Source organism: Zosterops lateralis (assembly GCF_965231275.1).
Source record: "Zosterops lateralis genome assembly, chromosome: 3".
Lineage (NCBI taxonomy): Eukaryota > Metazoa > Chordata > Aves > Passeriformes > Zosteropidae > Zosterops > Zosterops lateralis.
Window position 1 is genome coordinate 3,492,054 of NC_139764.1, and position 22,607 is coordinate 3,514,660.

The following is a 22,607-nucleotide window of genomic DNA, read 5'->3' on the forward strand; positions in this document are numbered from 1 at the left end:
CACTACTAAGTGTTCCCCCAACTGCACCCAAGTAACATTTAAGATCCTTCTTCACCCAAACCCCAACCTTTCATTAATTCCCCCGGAATTTATACATTCGACAAACAAACCGCCAAAAACCCGACACAGGCAGGCGATAAATATTTCCTCGGCCTTTTCAATAAGTGAACAGTGATTTTACATTCACTGATCTCCAGATACTTCTGTTAATATTTCCCTCTATTGTAAAATACGAGAGCGGATAACTAAAGCCCCGCCGTCGCCCTCACTGCAAATCACGGGCTGCCGGTATCTGTTGGTGAGGCTTTGACATACATATTGATGAAAGCGGCCTCGTTGGACCCACACAACATATCCTATTAATTTTCAGCTGAATTTATGGCATTTCAGCTCCAGCATCACTCAAAATTTTATAGCAAGGCAGAGCTGTGCACAGGCAGACACCCACATGGAAAAGCCAGGTATGGACACACGCCTGCACCTATATGGATCGCACGGCTGCTGCACAGGTTGCACACACACATATGAGCTCCTGTCCTCATCCCTGTCTCTGGAAAACGTCAAGATAAAGAGCAGCTTAAGGACAGTTAAAACAGCATCATTTCCCCCTGCATTTGAATGAGTTGATGCTTCTTTCCTTGTCTGTAGATCTTAAACCATTACTTAAGATTCTCCTTTACTGTAACACCCAAACTCAATGACTACAAAACTGCAGGCAGGGAAAAAACTGCACCTGAAGCTCACCCACAGCACCTCTGTATCTAGGGCTAACCTGGAACACCTCTTCCAGCCTCAACTAATTGGGAACATTTTTATCTTGCTACAAAATACGTATTTTATAGTTTCTTAGCAGAAAGAATCACTTCCCCAAGTTCTGTGTATTTTTCCAAAGGCAGCCTCTATCTTTTTTTTTTTTTCCCTTAATTACACACTCCAATCTTGCATTCTTGCACAGAAATCAGATTTAAATAGCTGAATTGGAACAGTTTGAGGTTCTTTGCAGGGGTCTTCCTGAAGCCTGAACTTCACACTTCAGGCTCCAAGACCTTCACCGAAAATTTTACTGTCGGACTCCTCAAACTACAGGCTACAAGCAACAGGTCACTTCAACTATCAGCACACTTCTTTGTGACACTAGGGAGCTGAACTCATCCAACTGAAAAGGGAGCTGAAAACACAAAGGGGAATAACAGCGCAAGACCCTGTAACTCCTGGTGCACCTTCTCCTTTTCCTAAAGCCAGGCTGCATTTCCAACCAACAGGAAGAATGAAGAGACCCCAGTGTTGCTCGGCTACAGCCCAGCCAGGGAGGAGCTGAGAACCTGCAATCTTGGACCTCCCATCCGTAGAAGCATGGGTGGGCACCACTGCCAGAAACCTTGGGGCAACAGAGTCCTGAAAACCACAACTCCATCTCCATTCAGGACACACTCAGAGCTTGCTCTGTGGACCCTCCTGCACGGCACCAAGCCCACCTACGTGTACAAGCGAGCAGGATCAGGCCCTGCCACTGTGCCCCTGTCCTCAGCCACTGCCTCCGCTCAGCGAAGCATTTACAGTCTGTGAAAATCAGAGCCCTTTCTGAGTTAACGACTCCATGACTGCACGAGCCCAAATCCTCCTTGCTTGGCGTCACCTGCGCCACGCGAAAGCCAGACTCAGCTCGCTGCACCTCCCGTGCCCAGTGAGTGCCAGAGCAAAACCCTCAGCTGAGGAGGTTCCCCGCGTGCACAACTCCTCGGCGTGGCCATCCCTCCAGCCCAGGGACCTATCTAGGACCACGAGGAAGACAGCATGTTTAATTCTTGCTTGACAGATACTGTGTTTTGTCTCTTGAGCGGAGCGGCGCCGTACGTAAATACAGCGCTACATCATACTGCCGCTCCTCCATATTTGGTGATTTAGTATGGCTCCAGAGCTTGGAAGACTACAAATCCCTTCCGCCAGGCTCCTGCTTCATTAATCATGCCCTACACTGCTGCTTGCTTTCTGTCGGATCACAGGCAGCACATGGAAATGGGCACTGCCCTCTACCACTCTGGGAAAGAAACCTCACCATTAACATCCGTGTCTGGGAAGTGCAACACGTGTCTGGGAAGTGCAACACGGGTAATTATTGGGGGTGTTTAAGTCTCATTCAAAATGTAGCTTAGCAGTAGCTGAGCCTGTGCTTCCTCTTAAATGTAGAGATATTTGCATTTCAAGGAAAGACCGATTACTCTGCAGAAACAGCACACACTTGTTCACATGACGTCTGCGTGTGCACACACATTGCTCTGCACAGGCACGTGCACAGGCAGACACCCATGCACCGATACTGATCTGCTGCCACCACAAAACCTCCAAAACTGCAGCTCTCCAGCACAGTTTGGTGGCCAGCTTGGAGGCCAGGGAAGGCTGCGGGAGGATCCCGCTGAACCTCCCAGCGCCTACTGCCCTATTATGGTTTAGCTTTGTGGCCAAAGCAAACTCAAGACAAGCTCCAGCACATCATGTGCCTCCAACCGCCCTGAGCGGTCCTGAAGGCTCCCCAAAGAGAGGTACCAGCAGTGCCACATCCCAAACATCACTGGAGGGGGAGTTTGAAACTGGCTCAGGCATTTGTTGGGGTTGGTACGCTGCAGTGTGGCCTTTTTCAACTGGCAGTATGGCGTGGTGTGAAGTGAACTGAAACGCTTGATGCAAATGGGCAGTACTTTTGTTTACTAGCAGGGTTTTAAAAGCGGACCATGCCTTGTTACACTCCCAGGGCTCTGGGATTTTCATTCGCATGGTACACTTTTATTTTTTTAACCTCCTTTGAGAAAATAACTGCATGGTCAATGACTGTCTGATTTAAAAAAAAAATACATGCTATGAAATTGAATTATTTACCCTTTTTTCTTTTTTTTAAAATTACATTTCATATTGTTTGTTGCACAAAATAGAACTCTGCCTTGGACATTTGTACGGCTGACATGTGGTTGTGTAAACCACAAACAAAATCAAGATACATCTGTCAAAACCACATCAGAGACAAGAGAGAGCATAGCGAAGCATTTATCATTTGGCTGAGGAGGCAGGCTGCAGAGAGTAGCCTTTCCTGTCAAACCAACCTTTTGAAATTTCCAACATGCCCTTAAACTTTTCGAATAAGCACGTCTGTGCGCTTCAGCAACTGCCCTCTCTACTCTGGCCTGGCCAGTTGAAAATGGCATCTTAAAGTCAAGGTCGGTGGTGTCACTTTGCCATGGGGCTGTGTTTAATTACAGTCCATACACTGACAGCCAATATGGAACCAAGGCTGGCGGATGCTCGGTTAACTCTTTCACTCCTGACTTTGCCAAAGACTCAAAAGCTCCTTTTTCTCACGGCAGCCTCGGAACCCTCCTCCCGCGGCACTCCAGCAGGCGAGACACTGGGAGACGGTGACTACAATGCAGGCAAATCACCAGAGTGGCCTCAAACAATACAGCCAGAAACACTGGCTGGCACAGCAGATGCCTGTTGCTCCTGCCGCTGCACAGGCACCAGGAAACACCGCTAACCCGAGGCGGGGAGGGTACAGACACCCCGGCCGTCACGGCACGCAGAACACACAGACACGGCAGCTCACACCTGCCAACATGCTACGTTGCGACGGAAACAGAAATAAACTCACAAACACTTCTCCTTGCTTCAATTTACCTGCTATATGTTCCTGTTTAGGGCAAATTCCTCTAGATGACGTTGATAAACAATCGTCATCCTCTGGCGTAACCTGGATGCCAACCTCCACAGGATTGGATGCTTTTTTCAGCTCACTTGGTGAGGGTGAAGGTGGCTTATCCGCAGCCTTCTCTAGGCAGAGACTGCCATTGCATTGTTTCCGTTTGTGCTCAATAAAAATAAGAATGTCCCCCAACGGAAAGTTCATCTGACACTGGCCACAAGTGAGGAGGTCGTGGTCCCCTTCCGGAGCTCCCAATGTGCCATGTTCAGGTTCGTCATCAGTGAGAATGGCTTCAAGAGGTTCGGCTGCAGTTTGAGAAACAAAAGGAGAATGGTTAGAGCTCTCAGGAAAGGCACCGGGCGCAGGGGGAGGAATGCACTGAGCCCCTTCTTCATGAATATTGCATCCCGCTCTGGAGTCCCAACAAAAAAAGTCCTGCTCCCCCCCAACAAAACCCACGCAACACAGCACAGAGGACAGGGATTCATCAGTAACAGGGAAGAGATTTTGCCAAAGCAGCTGTAGTATGCAGAACTCAGACGGTGAGCACTGCAACTGCCTCTGTGTTCCTACACGAGGGCACATTTCCGACTCCTTGAACAATTCGGTGCTAAAATTAAATGCACAGGCTGAAAAGAATACACTGCGAAACTCCTGTGGTACTAGGACAAGCAGGGAATATGGTGTTTTACTGCTGAATGTATTATTTATGTACATGAATTCAAGGCTAAAAGCACAGCACACACTCTCACACACATGGGTGTGTATCTTCCACCAGCCAAACCCACTTTCTAAAATTCAGAAACACAGTGTAGACAGAAGGTGCTTCAATATGCACAGACACTGCACATTCCCTGTACGCCCGTGCAGGTAATGTGTGCATGTGTATAAAAGAGAAGAGGAAGAGAGCCAGCCTGCATGGGCAGCACACACACCCAGGGCACATCCAGCCCTCAGAATGCACGTGCAGACATAAACGCATGGATTTGTGTCACCGTCCCCACCGGCTCGTTTGCGGCTTCCAATTTAAAAAAAAACCTTAAGGCAGTAGTTATGCATGGGGGGGTGAGGGAAGGAGGATGATGTGAGGCAAATAAATAAATAAATAAATAAATAAGTCAGAAAACCAAAATTATAAAAAAACAAGCGCAGCAAAAATGCCTGCGGGGCAGGGGGAGGCACCTCTCACTTTTGAGCTACTCCTCAGGATTCAAATAAACAGCAAATTCGTCGCCAAGTCCACTCAGAGATATTAGCTGGACGGGACATTTCTTAGTACTCTAAGGAAATAAGGCAATCAGTCATTTTGCATTTTTTAATCCTGAAATAAGGGAATGCCTAATTATCTTGAACATGTCAGCACTGGTGGCCTTCAGCATCTAAAAATCAGCCTGGCCAAGCAACTGCCACATTTCCTCACAACAGTGAGAAGCACCTTCTTTAAACTCAAAATACCTTGCCTAATGTTGTCAAAGTTGACAAATTTTCTGAATGAGCTCCAAAAAGCTTCATTATGAGGCTATTTCTGCTCAGAGAATTGTTCAGTGGATGCTTTAACGAGGCAGACTCAGCTCTCTTTTCTGTTGGCTTTTTTTTTTTTTAATGTTAGATTTGCAGAGAAATACCTTGGCAATCTCTGTGCAGTCTCCATCACCACTGCCTTTCACGAGGGAGGGAAAAAAAATAAATACCAGCAGCGTCTTGGTGTTCCTCTGTCTGCGCAACACAACACGCACACTACTCACAGCAGCGAGCAGGAGGAGAGGGTACTACAAATACAACCCACCTCAAAACACTGCCAGGTAACACAACAGAGACAGAATACAAGTCCTAAACAGTTAATCAGCCTGACCTTCTTTAGCTGGCTGCCAATTTCACATTTAATGAACTTAAAGCCACAGAGAATCAAAAAATAGATTTTAATTTGACTGCACAATATTGGAACTGATTTTGATAAAGTGCAAAAATCCAGTGAACTCAGGTTAAATTTATTTCAACCCTACCTAGACTGAATATTGAGGAGGAAGATCTGGAGTAGCTCCCAGTTGTGCTGCGTGAAATAATATTGAAAGAGCACACTACCTTGCTGTACCTCAGCTCCAACTAGGACACAGGGATCCAGTCCATCATTTCTTGCCTCTAGTACTACTTCTAATTTAACGTAAGGTCAACCACAGGAATATGAAGGTTACATTCATATTAATAAAAACAATGTCTTAATCGCTGGGGCTTTCTTCTAAACTTACAGACCGACAGGAGAGGAGGCACAACGTGCATCTCACGCTCCTCGGGAAGCCGGCAGAGGAGCAGGGTGTTTCTGAGGGATTGCCGGGCACGGCGATTTTCTCCCCCAAGCCGTTCCTTGCGTTCGGACCGAGGGAGTAAATTATTGCAGGACTAATTCCACCAGTAGCTCGCTGCACGCCGCAGACAAAGGTATTTTTGCGAATCTAACTTTGAGCTCACCGACTCTCCGCAGCACAAAAAAAGACACAGAACCACCCGTGTTCCCCTTAAAACCAGCTTAGCGAGGAGCTCTGCATAATCATTACTCAATTATAATGTTTTCCCGCGGCCTGATTCCTTTCTGACGCTGTCACTATTATTTAGCAGGGGAAGGTAACCCGCTGCTTCGACAGCAGACAGTTAAAAGTGGCACTGAACAAAAATAGACTTTGCTAAAAACTCTGTACGGACTGGGCTGATTTACAATCAAAACCAGGAAATGAAGTGGTAATTCAGAGGTTGCTGATTACACCTCCACATTTCACCTAATTAATTTTATAGGAGGCAAAGTTCTTGAAAATAACAAGATGATCAAATGTACAGATATAAACCTGTAACCTCAACATTTTCTATGCTCTTAATGTAAACTATTGCTAATTAACAAGAATTATATACTAATGTATGAAACACGGCTGGCATTATGTTCGCTGCAAAACATTTGGCTCCTCATGGAGGCAGACTCAGCAAAAAAAAAAGGTTTTTATTATTACTGCTACTTTTAGAACATAATATAAAATACCGGGATTACAAAGAAAACGCCAGAATAAAATTCACCTGGTCTTGCCTTCGATTTGCAGGATGCATCTTTTAATTCTGGGGCAATCAAAATTCCCTGCCTGGGTCCCTAATCATCCGTCTCTATTTTTCATGCAAATTGCCCTTCCACCAACATGTCTTTTCAGCTTTCCCCCTTCGCCCTCCTACTCCCCCCTTCTTCCCCCTGTTCCCAACCACCAAAACAACCGCACTGGCAAAAGCGGGATGGATTTTGGAGTGCCGGAAGAAAGGAGGTACTGGGGATGATGGGGCGGGGAGGGGGTGGGGGGGTGCCACAGTACGGAGAGGAGAAATGCCCGCGGGGCAATGCGGATGGATGAGCTGCCGGGGCATTTTCCTGCACCGCACCGTGGGAAGGATGGAGAAGGGTCGTTTAATCCCAAGTTTGTGTCTTCGGATCGTGCGGCGCAAGGAAAGGGAGACTTGGGGATACAATGGGAACCGCCAACACGTTATGGGGAGGGAGGGGAAACCCCGGGAGGGGGAAGGCGAGCATCCCCCGCTGCCTCCTGGAGCAAGCAAACTCCGCGCAAAATTAAGAACAAAGAAGAAGAGGGAGGGGGGGCGTGGGGGGGGGGGGGGTGGAGGGGAGGGAGCTGGACGCCCTCCCCCTCCCGCCGGCCGAGAGGCAGCGGAGGAGCCGGCCAGGTTCAAGTTCGCGGGGCTGCCTGGTTGTTTGATCTCGCTGTGCCTCCTAGCGACCGAAGCAGGCACGGAGCCCGCCCGCCGCCTCCGCCGCCCCGGCCCCGGCCCCGCATCCCCGGCGGGAGCGCCGCTCCCCCGGCCCGGCCTCCCTTTCCCCCCCCAGCCCCGGGCCCACGCACACCCTCCTCCCCACGGCCGGGGCGGCTCTGGCTGGAGAGACCCCCCGGGCCCGTCCTGGCCCCGCACGTGGGGCGCTCGCGCCGGGAGCAGCCGCGGGGATCCCGCCCGGGGCCGGGGGCCGAGTCAGAGCCTCCCGGGCCCTCCTCCGCTCCCGCCGTGATCCCCATTTCCCGCACGGGGGGACCTCCACGGCTTCCCAAGTAGAGCACCCCCCTGTACCCCGTTTCCAGGGGGGCCCCCCATCCACATTAGCCAGTGATGGTGCACCCCATCCCCACCCGGGCGATGAAGAAAAAAAAAAAAAAAAAATAGGGTCCCCGAAAAGTAGCGGGAAAAAGAGCGGAAAAACGACTGGGGGCGGGGGGAGGGGCTGAGCCCCCGATACCCCCCGGGTTTTAGGGCAAACTTTGGGCAGGCAGAGCCTTCGGACGGCTCTGCCCGCGGCGGAGCGGCCGCCAAAGAGCCATCGCTGCTTCCCTCGCTCCATGTGCGAACCTGGCCGCAATGGCTGGGCGGCCCTGGGAGAAGAGAAATCGCAGCGGAAACTTTGGGGGTTTTGCGAAAGGGCCGAGGGAGCCGGGGATGGTTGGCAGGAAGAAACGGCCCTGGGTTTTCTGCCATCCCTAGGAGGGGACAAAACTCGCCGGGAGTAGTGGGAGAGAAAAGAGGAAATAAAGAAAAGGGTGGAAAAGGAGTGAAGAAAAGCATGCAGCATTTCCCCTTCCCCCAGGCTCACCCCGAGGAAAAGGGGATTTTTTTTTTTCCCTCCCTTCCTTCCCACCCCCCTCGCCCCGAACCTTTCCAGCTCGAGTTGCCTTTTGTTGTGCAAAGAGCGCTCCCGCTTATCTTGCATCTAGCCCTGGTGTGTGTGGTGGCGGCTGGAGGGAGGGACGGAGGGAGCCGGAGAGTTTTTTGTTACGAACGGTGTGGTGGGGGCCGGGGTTTGTTTGTTCTCTCCCGGGGAGAGCGGGTTTGGTTTGGGGTTAAAATGCGGCGGCGAGAAAGGGGCCGTTCGCGGGTGAGTGTGCGAGTGTGTGTTGTCTGCGTGTGTGTGTGTGCGCGCGTGTGTGCTCAGCCCGGGCTCGCTCTCGCCTGTGTTTGTTGGCAGGAGGCTCCCCGCACACGCGGTGCTTGTAAACATTCAGACACGAGATTTTTCCCAATCAAAATCCACTTCTACTTTTTTTTTTTTTTTTTTTTTTTTTTTTTTTTTTTTTTGAAAATCTTCCAAAAAATAGTAAGCGAGCGGGAGAGAGAACGCGAAGCGAGGGCGAGGAGGGAATCCCAGCCGGCGCGGCGCGGCTCACTCGCCGCCCGGTGCCATCCCCCGCCCCAGCCGGAGCAGCGGCGGCGGGGCGAGGTCGGGGCGGCGGAGCCCCGCGCGGCGCCGGCCCGGAGAGCGAGGGGCGGCGGGACGGCCACCCCGCACCCCGCGGCGGAAACAAAAGGGAGGCGGCCCGGCTCGGCTGTGCCCCCCTCCCCGCCCCGGGAGGGCGAAGGGGGCGAGCTCGCCGGCGGTGCGGGAGGCTCCAGCCGCCGGACTTTTCTCCGCGCTCTGCTCGCCCGCACAACCCGCCCGTCCGACCACCGCGGTGTCCGGCGTCCAGCCCGCCGCTCCCGCAGGAATTTCTTCCTCACTTTGGGCGGGTTGTGCCCCCGGCAGCCCCGCACCTCGCCCGCGCCTCTCCCGGAGCCGGGCGAGAGCTGCCGCTGTTGCCGCCAAAGAGCGCCGAAAGCGGGAGCCGAGAGCGGAGCGCGGAGCGGGGCAGCGCAGTGCGCGCCGGCAGGCGAGGGGCGCGGGCAGAAAAAGGAGAAAAGTCATCAAGGTGATTAAATTAGAGAGGGAGAAATCAACCGGAATGCTGAGAATCCCAAGCCGGCGCTGAGTTAATTTTTTTTTCCCCGACTCGCTCACTCGCTCTCACTTTTTTTTTCCCTACTCTCGCTCGAATTAAAAATTAAATCCGTAAAGGGGAAATTAAATAAATTGCTCTCCGGGTTACTTACGTGAAAATTCCCGTTTGCTTAAGTGCTGGGGTTTGCCTTGCTTGCGGCGCGACATGGTGGGTTGGTGGCTTCGGTGGCTTGTGAGTCGCTCGGTTCACATCGGGAGAGACGGGTTAGAGAGGAAGGAGACTCCAGAGAAAATATCTTCATCAATGTCTTTTGACATCCAAAATAAATTAGAAATAATACAAAGATGGCGCAGGGAAGATGAATTGTGGGATAGCAGTCATGGCTCTTTTTTTTTTTTTTTCTGTGCAAGGGAAAAAAAAGAGAGAGAGAGAGGGAGAGGGGGAGAGAGAGAGAGAGAGAGGGAGAGAGAGAAGGAGAGAGAGAGAGAGATGAAAAAAATGGCAAAAGCCCCCCTGAGCTGCAAGTTCAAGTGCGGACGTGACGTCCCTGCGAACTTGAACGTCAGGAGCCTGGATGGACAGAGACATACAAAACATGGGCAGGGCAAGCCGGGGAGAGGGGAGGAGGGAAGGCGAAGGCAACACCAATGGACACTCATCAGGGGCTGGACATGAAAAAGAGAGCAGGACAAGCCAATGGACAGTGATGGCAGGGGGGAGAGGGGAGGGGGCGCGGCGGGGGGGGGCGCCCGGCGCACGCTGCCGAACGGGGCCGGGGCCGAGGGGGCGGCGGCCGGAGCCGCCAGTGCCCGCCGAGCAGCGGCTGCGAGAGGGGACCCGGGAGAGAGGCCACGGGGGGAAATTAAACACGCACATGGGGAGAGAGAAGGGAGGGAAAGGAGCGGGAGAAAGCCGGCAGACAGGCAGGCAGGCAGGCAGCGGCAGCTCTCGCTCGCACGCACACCCCCGCTGGAAAAGCGAACGCATCGGTGAAGGCAGAGCCGGGCAGACGGGGCTGCGGGGCAGGCCAGTCGCGGGCTGTGCCGAGGAGGTGGGGGAGCTGGGGGAAGCCAGGTAGGACCGGAGACCACCCAAAAAGCAAAGGGGGGGCATCCGGCTCCCAGCTTCCCCGCTCGCCCCCCCCCCCCCCCCCCTCCCATTCCTCCCCGAAGCCGCCGAGTCCCCTCCTCCCGGGAGCTGCGGCCCGGCCCCGGGGGACGGCGGATCGGCCCTGCGGGGAGCCAGAGGGCGGCGGGGGCTCGGGCCGGGCCGCGGGAAACTTCGGCCCGAGCCCCGGGGCGGGGCGGGGAGCAGAGAGCGGAGTTTGGCGGGCGAGAAAGCGGCAGGCACGGCAGGAGAAGCCGCAGGAGCTGGGCGCGGGGGGAGCGGAGGGCGGCGGGGACCTCGCGGCTTTCCCCGCGGGCTGCTCGGGCCCGCCAGCCCCGGAGCCCCCCTTCCTCCCCCGGCGGCGCTCCGAGCCCTGCCCGCAGCCACAGGCTCTGAAGGAAAGCGAAACGCGGAGCTGCCAGCGGCGGGGCGGCGGGCTGGCAGCGGGGGAGGGCGGGAGGCACCGAGAAGTGGCTGGAGTTGGGAGGATACGGCGGCTGCAACTTCGCCGAAAGGACCCGGAGCGAGGCGGACGCTGCCGGCGTCGGGAGGGATCAGGTTGCGGTAGCAATAAGCTCTGAAGGCGAACGGGCGTGTGGAGCGAAGTGCGGCTGCGAAGGGAGTGCGAGGGGATAAGCGTGCTCGGGACGGCCCGAGCGGGGCCGGGGAGACGAGGAGCTGCCCGCCGCCCTAAGGGAGACTTGGCTGCGCGGGGGGGGGGGGTGGGGGGGGGGGGGCGAGGGGGTGGCGGGGACCTGTTGGCGGGGCGAGCCCGAGCGCGTAGCCGGGAGCTGTCAGCAGCCGGGGCCGAGCCGCTCCGCCGTGGGATGGTTTCAGCTTCCCGCCAGCCGCCCTACGGCTCCGCCCGCCGCCGCTCGGCCCCCCCTCCCTCGGGTCCCGCTCCCCTCCTTTATCCATCGGCACGGGGCAGGATGCGGGAGCGGATGCGGGACGTGGCGGGGGGACACAGCCGCAGGTGACAAGAGCGGCGGCTCCTGTAGGGCTGCCTGTGCCAGGCGGGCACATGTCCCTGCGCGAAACGCGGGCGTGTATGTCTGTGCCCGACATGTATATATATAGATATATATCTATATCTATATATATATATATGGGGCTTAATTTATATCTAATGGCACGTATAAAGCTTTTGAAGGTGGCTGCAATGTAAAAAGTAATGACTTTATTACCCCTGAAAGGTTCTGCGGTTCGCAGTTAACACTCCTCTGAATTACAATTCATTACGCTCTCTAAAGCCAACCTGCATCAGAACACCTACCTGTGCTTACTCCCAATCGCAGGCATCGTTTCATTGATTTTCTTTTTTAAAAATCACAGCAAATTAAGCACTTGGTGACAACTGATTCTGTTTCATTATCGTGCCGTGTTTGAGATTCCAGAGGTGACTTCCCAGACCGCATCTCAAAACCTACAGTCAGGAGCTAATTTTACAGATGCTTTCATGAATGGCAGCGAGGATGTTCTTACCATCAGCATGCCCTTAATTCCAGCGCCGTAAAAATGCCTCAATTTAAATGGAAACTCGCTGCCTTAAGAATAATATTTCATCCTGGCTGGATAATTATTAATATTAGCATTTGATCGCAATAGTGCTGGCTCCCCCTCGTCCTGTACCCCCCACCCCACCGCGCTTCGCATTGTCATGTGATTGGAGGGAGATAACAAACCTCAAGAAAGAAAAGGAGTGAGAAGACATTTTTAACACGGCATGACCGCAGATTAAAAATGCAGGTGGGTTTTTATTTCATTGTATTTTTAGGGGAAGGGAACGAGGCTGTTTAACGAGCAGTCGTGGACACAAAGTGACTGTATTTACAATCCTTGATGTGGCTTTCGGTGGGTAATAAATTATGACAATATTAAAATTATTTTCTGGCAGCCCAGTTAACTGCGTTGGAGACTGTAAAGCCCCTACTGATTCCATTTATGCCTTGTAATTGCGGTCCACAGGCTCCCTCTAAACCTTTCGGTGTATATTGTGTGTAAACTTTTAGCTAATACACTTTTTTTTGAATGGAGGGACTTCTCTCGGTACTTCCTGCCGTACACATTTTGTCTCTGATCTCTGTATTTAATGGCCAAGTCCTGGTTTATGCTTTATAATGTGTTGACAAGTTTTCTAACAGACTTTCTGAAATAATGCACATATATTCACGTCGGGTAGAAACTCCACAGTATTTTTAGAGTCGAGTAGATCTATATCCTAATGCACTGAGAGGGAGTGTAAATCATAGAGGATTTCATAGCCCTTTCAGTAGTTTTCTGTATGAAGTATGAGCAGCGTGGCCTCCAGACGTAACCTTTTAGAAAAAAAAGACAGTGCTTTTATTTTATGGTGTAAAGTGCTTTTAGCTTCAGGGCTCTGAACGTGAATGTGGTCAACAAACAGCTCTTGCCGAGGGAGTTTGCTGGAGCCTCAGCCCAGCGCCGGGCGCTGTGGGGAGGGATGCGGGGGGCCGGGCTGAGCCCCCCCTAGAGACACGGCAGCCCCCGCCGGGTTCCCCCGCCAGTGTCTGGGCTCCGACACCCTCCGGAAAGGGGGGTCGGGTGGCCCCCGGCGCTGCCAGAGAGGCTGATGGCAGCGGGGTCAGCCCCGGCGCGTCCGGGGCCAGGGGGCCGAGCTGCCTCCGAGCTGGCCCGGCACCGGCGGCAGAAACACGGCCAGGGGGCACGAGCGCCCCAGGGAGCAAGGGCAAAGCACCCCATCGCTGCCCCGCTGCGCCCCACCGGCTGCATCTCCTGCAGCTCTGCTTCTTCCCTCACCTGCGGAACACACTGACCATCCCCACTCCTCTCTGTACATCCGGCACGCCGCTGTCCCTTGCTGGGTTGTCCTAACAAACCCAGTGCAAGTGGCAGGCGAGCACAGTGTGAAATGCCCAAATGCTGACTTGCTAACACCTAAAAACCCTGGCAGATTGGAAGGGCAGGTGAAAACAAACCCAGACCAGCACGGAAGATGAGCCAGTGATCATGTTCTGTGGATTGACACAAACTTGTGTCTCCTCCTGCTCCTCCACAACCGTTCTTAGCCCAAGCTTGCAGGGGATGCCTCACAGTCGTGCTGCAGCATTTGGAGCTGCTGTCACCTTGGCCATGTTACCAGCTGCTCTTTGGCTACAGACTCCTAGCCCAGAGCAAAGTCAGCTGGAGGAAATGTGGCCCTACACCTCAGTAAATTTTGAGGTAAAATCTGAAATCAGAGCCATGGTGGGTTTCAGGCTGCCTCCAAGGGGAAGCTAACCTCAGAGAAGGCTCTGTCTCATTAGCTGAGTGTCCATCCTGCCTCAGGCTGTCCCATGTGAACCAGAGCTATGAGGCACTAGCTCATGCCCTCCTGGAGCAGCTGAGACCAGAGGTGGGCACCCATCCTTGTCCCACAGCAATAGCAGTAACCTGCAGCAGCAGGACAGAGTGCCCAGGTGAGAACATTCATGCCATAAAAATTAGCCTAAGATTTAAATCTGCCAAAATGTGTCTGTCCCTGTCCTCATACCTCAGCTCTGCCTGAGAAAAAGCATGGTCCTCCATACATTCAAGCACTTGAGATTCTTAGAGGTTGCTGTAGAAAGGGACATAAAACTAACATTGAGAAGTGTGGCCTTCATCCATCTCACAGGCAGGCAGGCAGGCAGGCACCCAGGACTGGGACCTGAAGGTGCAAAGGAGCATGGCACAGTTCATGCCATGTACTGCTGTCCCTGCCTGTCTGCTAATTTAGTGACAGACTTGGCAGTGGGTGAGTTCAGCAACTTTAGTGGGCAAATGTTCCTGCTTCGAAGCTCCAACTGTCACTCAGAGCAGGAATCTCACTTGCCAACATTACAGAACATTAGGACCAAACACAAATTCCAGAACTCTCTGCCAGTTCCCCGGAGCTGGGCTGCATTATATAACAGCAGATGGCATGGGGTGCTTTCCGACACCGACACCGTCTTGATAGTCTCAATCAGGCGGGGGCAACGTGGGTGGAACTCTTATCACACCAGGCTGACTCCCTCCCGTGAATGAGCAGAGGACTTGCACGTTCTAGAAATAGTATGTGCATTAGTATTCTCGCAGGAGAAACTTGGGCGCGCTGCTTTGCTTTTTCTTCTTTTTTTTTTTCCCCCCTCTTTTTTTAATAAAGGCTCAAAATAAATTCTGATTTTGCAAGCTCTTACTAGCAGGCACAGCACACACGGCAGAGAGTCCATGCAGGATCACAGACATATGAGCGCCAGGTGACACAAAGATTTTGTTATCGGCTCACCCTAGGCAGGACCTGAAATAAAACCCTGAACCCGGGGAGACTTTTTTTTTCCTGTGGGTTTCAGCAAGGCCTAGGGTTTCAGCCTGCCTCTGCTTGCACAGCACCTAGCACAATGCAGCCCTGAACCTTGACTGGGATTTCTGGGCATGACTATAAAATAAATGGCATAAAGTGCTCAGGGAACAGACTCAAGTGACAAAAACCCTCCTTTGAAGCACACAAAGAGTTTTCCTTGTGTGTGGGCAGGCAGAGGAAGGCATTATTAAAAATCTCATTTATAATCAAATGTTTGATTTCAGCCAAACCGGGTTTAGTTTGCACTACTTACTTAGATGTCATATTATAGGTTTAATATTTATATGTATTTTTATAAGTAAACATGTAACCTGCCCCCTGAGTATTTCTAGGATACATTTCAAGCCAACATCATCTAAACTATGTGTATTTAAAATCTCCCAGAACCTGACCTAGAATGTAAATCCATACAGTCTTAATTATTAGCAGCACCAGCAGCCACAGCACGAGTGAGGTAGCTGAGCTCTTGTTACTAAAGAGGCACAGTAGTTATGGACTGTCAGTGCTCCTGTTACAATCCCCATCTTGAAGAGGTTATAACTTGGGCTGTGTAAATTTGATTGAGCTGAAACTTGGGACTCCAACTGTCAGTCCATCTAGGGAATTATCTTATGAATAACTGGCTAACCCATTGCTTGATCCACAGACCTCTAAAATTATTTTAATGGGTTTTAATGTTTTTTTCTTTTACTGACATCTAGGGTATGAATTTGGTACTTCTAGCTCTTCTGAAGCTCCATACTCAATGGAATATGTATAGATACCCAAGGTAAAGCTACAGCTACCCTGAGGATTTCAGGGGGCACACCTGCCTGCCACCCTGACCCACTTGCGTGTTCCTATGCACTGAGAAGAGGCCAAGGAACAAGAAATGACACTTGAGTTATGTCAAAGAGAGTCCTAAATGTGTACGATAAAGAGAACATAAATAAATATCTTTGCTAACAGTTTCTCAGAATCTTTTAATCTTCCTTGGCTTTATTCCTCTTCCCCCCGCCCCCCCGGAAATGTATGGAAATGAGTCCTACCTGTGTGCTGGCATCACTTACAAAGGGATGAGCCACTCAGCTTTGAATATTGAGCCTGAGTTTAAATATTGGTTTGTGTTACAAAGGATTTTGCTGATAAATGCTTCCTACTTTTCTCTAGCTTTAAACTTCCAAAAGTCAATTTTTATCACCTCAAATCACACAAAGACAAAGAAAGCATGTTTAGTTTAGATGCAGACTTGAGATTTGCCTTGACCCTACAGCCAACAAAGCCCAGCCCAGGGCCAGAAAGATGAGCCATGAGCTGTGAATGGATTGCTCTCACAGAGCTGGATCCCACAGTTCCCATGCCCACCTGCCCACGAAGTTAAGGAGCAGGGACACCTGATCTCAAGAGCAGCATCTCCATCTGTTTCAGGAAGAGTTTTGACCAAGCCTGGCTGCAGCCTGGGACTCTCACACTGCAGGGCTGTGTCCTGTGTGAGCCATTCCAAACAAAGCATTATGAGAAGCCCAGGTGCTCCTTAGCAAGATGTTCCACACATCCAAATCCCCCCATCAGCCTTGCCTCACAGGAACCCATGATGGCACAAGTTGGTCGTTCTGAGACACTGCTGAGATCCCAAGCCATGCATCTAAGCAGGTCACTCTGTCCAAGCCTATGAGCAGTAGGAAGAAAGGTCATTGACACGAACAACTTCCTAAATTCCTGTTCTGAGTTGAGCTGATAAGGGCACTTCAGTGCAAGGCGATCAAATTCTCCCAGTGAGGAAATCTGGAAAGCCCTACTCTGGATGTTGCAGGCAGGAAAAGGAAAACATTTTGTCTTGGTAAATAAATCCAGCTATACCTCAAATCAATTTTTAAAAGTAGAGTAACAAAAATAACTAAATAATCTGAGAAACCCAACGTCAGCAATCAAAAAGAAGTTACTTCTATTTAGAAATTAGTTTTGTACATGAGATGAAAAAAGATTTAGTTGTTTACTTATCGGCTGCTGAACACAGTCCCTCCTTCCTAGCACACTTGGTGTGAGGGACAGTGGAAAGGACAGTGCAATAAAAAAGGATTTTCCTCCTCTAACTCTGCTTGATATAACTCCTGCCAGAGGAATCTACTTGGCCTTGGGTACTGCAAAATTCTTAAGCACATATTTATCTTTGGGCACATCAGCTGTACTTACATGCTCAAAGTAAGCATGTACTCAAGCATGCTGTTAGATTGGTGCCTTAACATCTTCTGTAAATAACTCACATTGCTTTTTAGAGCTTCAACTTTTAGTCACTTAGAATGCATTGAGCTGAAATTTAACATACACAATCATCATTCTCTATATTCATTTTATATTACTATTTCAGGTGACATTTAGGTTTAGCTTTTAGCTTCAGCCAAGAAGAAAAGCGCCTGCTTTGCAGAACATGACATAGTTTGTGTGAGGATCTAGATGAAAAATAATTAATAGTTGAGAGAGTAGAGTCCTTTCTCTGTGCTTAAAAATAAGGACAGCTTTACTGTGGGTTTTCTTCTTTGCCATATTTATTCCATGCAAAATTTTAGCTTAATTGTTAAAATGCTTACAATAATATTTTAATGCAACTCTCTGTAGTCTCAAGAATAAATTATTATATAGCCCAAAGCTGCACAAAAAGACACAGCACTGAGGGGGAGCAGGAGGGGTGGTGAATAACCTGTGATAAGAGCCCACTTCTTTGAGCAGTTTGGATAGTTTTGCCACCATTTGTTATTGTCAGCACACATAATTCTGTCAGTGCAGTATGAATCCTGGCTGCAGTGAAAATGCCTTCTCCCACCAGTATGAATAAGATTTCAGTCAATTAAAATAACATGCAAGTATATTGTATGGCATTACATAGAGAGCTGATGTGCATTAAGTATGAATGGTGGGGTTGGGGGGGAGTTACTGTGCTAATGCTATTGTGCACTGAGCAACTATTCCCCAGCATTTAAAAAAGCAAGGGAAATTAAATACAGAAATCAGAAATAAGTACAATGTTTGATATTACCATACTGAAATTAATGTATTCACAATTTGGACTGTAATTTGCCCTATCGTATTTAGTTTCACAGCACCTGAGAGCCTGGAGAGAGAGAGATAGATGTAAACACATGGAGAGAGAGCTCCATGCACTGTCTGTGCTGACACACACCTCCCTCAGACATTTGGGTGCTGTAGATATCCACGGGGTAAATCCAGGCCATACAGAACATCAGTCTGTAAGTGCTATCCCCCACAGGCAGCAGGAAGAAGTGGCTGGAGCAATGGGATCCACTGCCATCTCCCCCTGAACAGTGCTGAACAGCCCCTCAGCACTGAGCTACAGGCTCCTGGCACCCTGCTTGGTGCTGCCCAGAAATGAGGGAATCTGAACATTTGGGGATATACAAGGACACAGCTGTGGCTGTTCCTATGAGGAAGGCCAAAAGTGCCTGGCAATAGGTGTGTCTTAGGCAGCCACTGTACTCAGAGCCAATAAAAATGAAACTATTCTCTATTAGCTCTTCTATTCAATGCCACAGTGCACATCTGTACATTGCTTATGAGCGGGATTAAAGACTATCTATACCATTAACACTGTACTTTTTAAGGGTCTGTTTAATGCCCTACCCAGTCTTCAAGGATTGCCTCCTCCTTATACTTACACATTCAGTGAATATGACGAGGCTAATTATTTTTCCCTGAAGTGATCAGTGCTTGCCTCTAGCATGGGCCTCACATTTTCAGCTTCAGAACTTAACAAAAACAAAAACAAAAACAAAAACAAAAAAAAAAAAAAAAAAAAAAAAAAAAAAAAAAAAAAAAAAAAAAACAACAAACCAAAAAAAAAACAGAACACCGTCAAGAAACACAAAACTGCTTTCAAATCCTAAGACAAAAATCAGTTTGGCAAACAAATTCCCTGCCCTAGGCTTTACCAGGCTTTACTCTTCCATCAAAGCCCCCGTGCACGTAGAAGCCTCTTTGCCATTTCTGGGAGGGGGTTCTGTATTTTCCTGTTACCTTTCCTTCCTGTAAAGCAATAGGGAGAACGGCAGGAGGCACCATCAATATGTAAATTGCTGCCAGATAACTGGTTTCGCTGGTTCCGCCTTGGGAAGCGGCACCACCGCCGCCGGGGGCACCTGGGGGGCCCGAGTCCCCCTGGCCCCGCAAGGACAGCGCTCCTCCGAGCCCCTCGGCTTCCCCGAGTCCTCCCAGGCTTCACATGGCTTTTTCAGTGTGCTCCTGGGTTCTTCTGCCTGGGCATTTCTTTTGCAAGGGATGTCTGGGTGCTGTTCCTTCGCCCTGAGAAGTGTCAGCAGTTTGATGTTGCCTGTCTCTAATTAGAGGATGAAGATTTTCGTGCCTCCATCAGCTCACCTGAGAGGTGCTCCTAGGCATGGAGTACAAAAAAGACAGGCTCATCCCTGAGTGGCATCGAAGACCTGCTCAGGAAAAATCTGTGGACACTCCCATGAGGATCTGTATCCAAAGCACACTCTTTTCTAACTCGGCATTTGAGGGATAGAAAGGGAGCCACTAGCTCCTAAATTAAAATGAAACTATAATTCACAGGTAAAAGTACATGAGCCCATTTTTAAAAATCACAAAGAAACAGATCTCAGGTGTGTCCTGGGTTTGCTCTGCTGGCAGATTCAAAGCAGCACTGCTCATCGCACCAACCTTCTGCAGGGCATTCATCAAAACCATGTGAGTATTTTTAAAGCCCCACCAAAGTAAACCATACAGCTAATTTATAAGCATTCAGATGTGCAGTAACTCTAGCACAAATATCCCTATCAGTATGGTGGTGGCCCCATATAATACAATAAGACACAATTCAGACCTGTGACGGTCTGTTGAATGCATAATATGCGTTTTTAAAATTGCCTGGAAACATATTCATATTGTAAAATCTAATGGTTCAGGTGGAGCTTTTACTCTTGATCAAATAATAAAATTGTTAGAGACCACTCTGTCATCCCATTGCTCACCAGCCTCCATGATGACTGTTTTACATTCCCATTTAAATAGGATAGGAGAGCAAAAAAGGAAAACATAAACCACAGAAGAGTTACTATAGACATTAACTTTTAAGCCAGAAAAGCAAAAGAGCTGAGAAAGAAGCTCCATTCCAGGGGAATTGTCTTTGTGGCTCTGCATCCATTGAGGTTTCCTGCAGCCAAAGCCTCTGGACAGAGAATCACATTAGTATAAGGCTGCACTCACTAGGTCCCAGGGGCTGTCTGGGGCAAGGTGTCCTTGTTTGGCCTCCAAAATAGCTCCTTCCTGTGCATTTAGGTCTGCCAAGGAGGGGGTCTGGTGTGGACAGACAAACAGAGCCTGAAGACAGCTGAGACTCCCTGTGGGATGGTGTGGGTGGCAATGTCCTTGTCCGTGGAAAAGGAATCTGAAGTGCAGAACTAGCAATAGTAATGGTGATTACCATTACAGCACGGAGCTTTTCATTATTGAAAACTTCAAATAACTCTCCTGAACTATATTTGAGACATTTTTTTTTTCATGTTAACTCCAGGTTTGATTGCTGAAAAAGGTTGACTGCTAGAAAAGGAAAACCAGTGCAGTGCACAGCAGTGGGGAATCAAAGCCCTTCTTTACCAGAACCCCTGCCATATACATACTGTCACTCACCTTTCAGACACTCAGTACAACCATTCAATCTATTGAATCAAGAGACTGTTTGATCTTATCTGCATCTGTGACTGTCAACCTGCTTAGGCTGCATATTAAATCATCTATAGTAGCTGTATCAAGCTGGGATGATCTGTTAATTCTAAATTTATTAACCCTTAGAGTGCAGTCATCATGTTTAATCTAGTGTAGCCAGCATTTATTTTACAAGACTAAATCCTTCTTTAAGACATGGCTGTGCTGTAGGTTGAGGAATTGGTAATGGAGAGGAGCTGGTAACTGGGAAGAGCCTCACTTTGATCTCTGTAAGCCAGCTGACAGCACCACTGCTCCAAACACATATGTGTGCGCTCACATCACGCTCCTGTGTCCGGGGTGTGGGGTGGTTGCACATGTGTGTGGACCTAATGACACTGCTTCGGAGTTTTGCCTGAGATGAGACAGAAAACGAGCGGCCTTGGACAATGTTGGAGCCCTGTGCCTCCAGAAGGACTTAAAATAAAAAAATCAAAGTGACGGCAACCACCACAACATGAGCCGAGGCCAGCTGCAGGTGGGCTCCTGCAAGGAGCCACCACCAAACCTCTCCTCTGAGTGGGCTCCTGCTTCTCACTTCATAACTGCATTCCAAATCAATTAAAGTCCTGGGAGTGCTGAGGAGCATGGCCACGACAGGACACGCAGGAATCCAAGTGCTCCTCTCTGCGTAGGCACAAACACACCCCGGTGCAGCCGCGGCAACCCGCGAGGATAATTTCATACGGATACATACATCCGCATCAATATGTTAATCTGTCCGTTACACACACGCGGCTCTCCCTGCCCCTCTCTCCTGTTATCTATTATCTTTGCACATCGCCGATGGTATCAACATATTCACAGCTTTTATTTCAGTCACAAACTGCTAGGCATGCTTCCTTTTTTGGTAATCATGTGCCCGGTATCTCTCTAATGTAGCCTAATAACAATTTTAGCATTCAGATGAAGCGATTTCATTCTGTGACTGCCTTTTCTATTAGATTTGATTCTGAGAAGCCCCAGTGGGTGCCTCGGAGGCAGAGATCTATCTGTGAGGCTGCAACCGATTCAATAGCAGCCTGAGCTAACCTTGACCTTTCCCTAGACCCTGCTCCATCTGGTGCCAGCCTGGTCCCCCCCTTCTCCTCCTCCTTGCTTCACAGTCAGCATTGATCAAGGCGGAATCGAGCGTCTCTCTCCCTCCAAGGGCTGGGCAGTTGTGGAAAGGACAGCACATTTCAATATATGGAAATGACTGAGTCTCTTATGCAATCATAAATCTACATAGAGCCTCGTGATTTGATATTTCATTCACCTCCAAAGATTCTCACCCTCCCTCCCACCAGCAGGGATTTATAAACTATAAGACAACAGCTTGCCCCAACACCTGGATATTATAAAGCTTGCTGTTTATCGGGAGCAAACGCCTGGCAATTTCATCTGATTCACTTTGTGGCTTATTTATCACTCCGTTGTTTTCCACGCGTGCCTGGGTTATTTTATAATTTTTTTCGGGGGTTTTACGCTGGCACCCCCGGCCCTTTCGGGCGGTGGCGGCCGTCCGGACAGGGGCTGTTGGATGCCGCTGTCGGAGCCCCCGAAGGAAGGTGCGGGTGGGCTCGGCTCGATCCGCGGCTCGCAGCGGACCCCAGCCCCGCATCCCGCTCTTCCGCGGGAGCTTTTCAGTAGCTGGGAACGAGCACAGGCTCCTACAATAAATCAGCACCCGCCACTTTGTCACCTTCCCACTTCTGCTCCGTTTTCTCGTCCCCTTCCCCGCTCCCCCGGCTCGCCCCCCTCCGGAGCAGCCGGGATGGCCCTGGAAGCGCCGGAATGCCCCCGCTCGCTCCTGGGGGGCGAGTTCCCCCCCCAGCGCGAGCCAGCGTGGCTTTCACCGCCGAGATGCTCCGGGCTGCACCATCCCTCTGCTCCCCTTCTTCGCCAGGACGTGCACTTACGATCAATAATTTTATTTTTTTCTTCCGAAGAATTCTGACGTAACCACAGTTTCTCACTGCATACCAGCCTCGAGATTACATAACCGATTATGTAAAATTATAAT

The 22,607-nt window shown here is 50.2% G+C and overlaps 1 protein-coding gene and 1 long non-coding RNA gene across 3 annotated transcripts in view; one reads left to right on the plus strand and one right to left on the minus strand.

Moving 5' to 3' along the window:
- Positions 1-9,822, minus strand: part of BCL11A (BCL11 transcription factor A) — a 70,469-nt gene extending 60,647 nt beyond the window's left edge. For both annotated transcript variants that reach the window (XM_083856825.1, XM_083856824.1), the window contains exons 1-2: positions 9,587-9,822; positions 3,667-3,996 (exon numbers count right to left, since the gene is read on the minus strand). In XM_083856825.1, the coding sequence (XP_083712951.1) occupies positions 3,667-3,996; positions 9,587-9,641 (385 nt within the window). In that variant the 5' untranslated portion in view covers positions 9,642-9,822. The remainder of the gene's footprint in view (positions 1-3,666; positions 3,997-9,586) is intronic.
- The window catches only part of LOC310907021, a 183,390-nt gene that overhangs the window by 120,835 nt on the left and 39,948 nt on the right, over positions 1-22,607 (plus strand). The window lies entirely within an intron of this gene.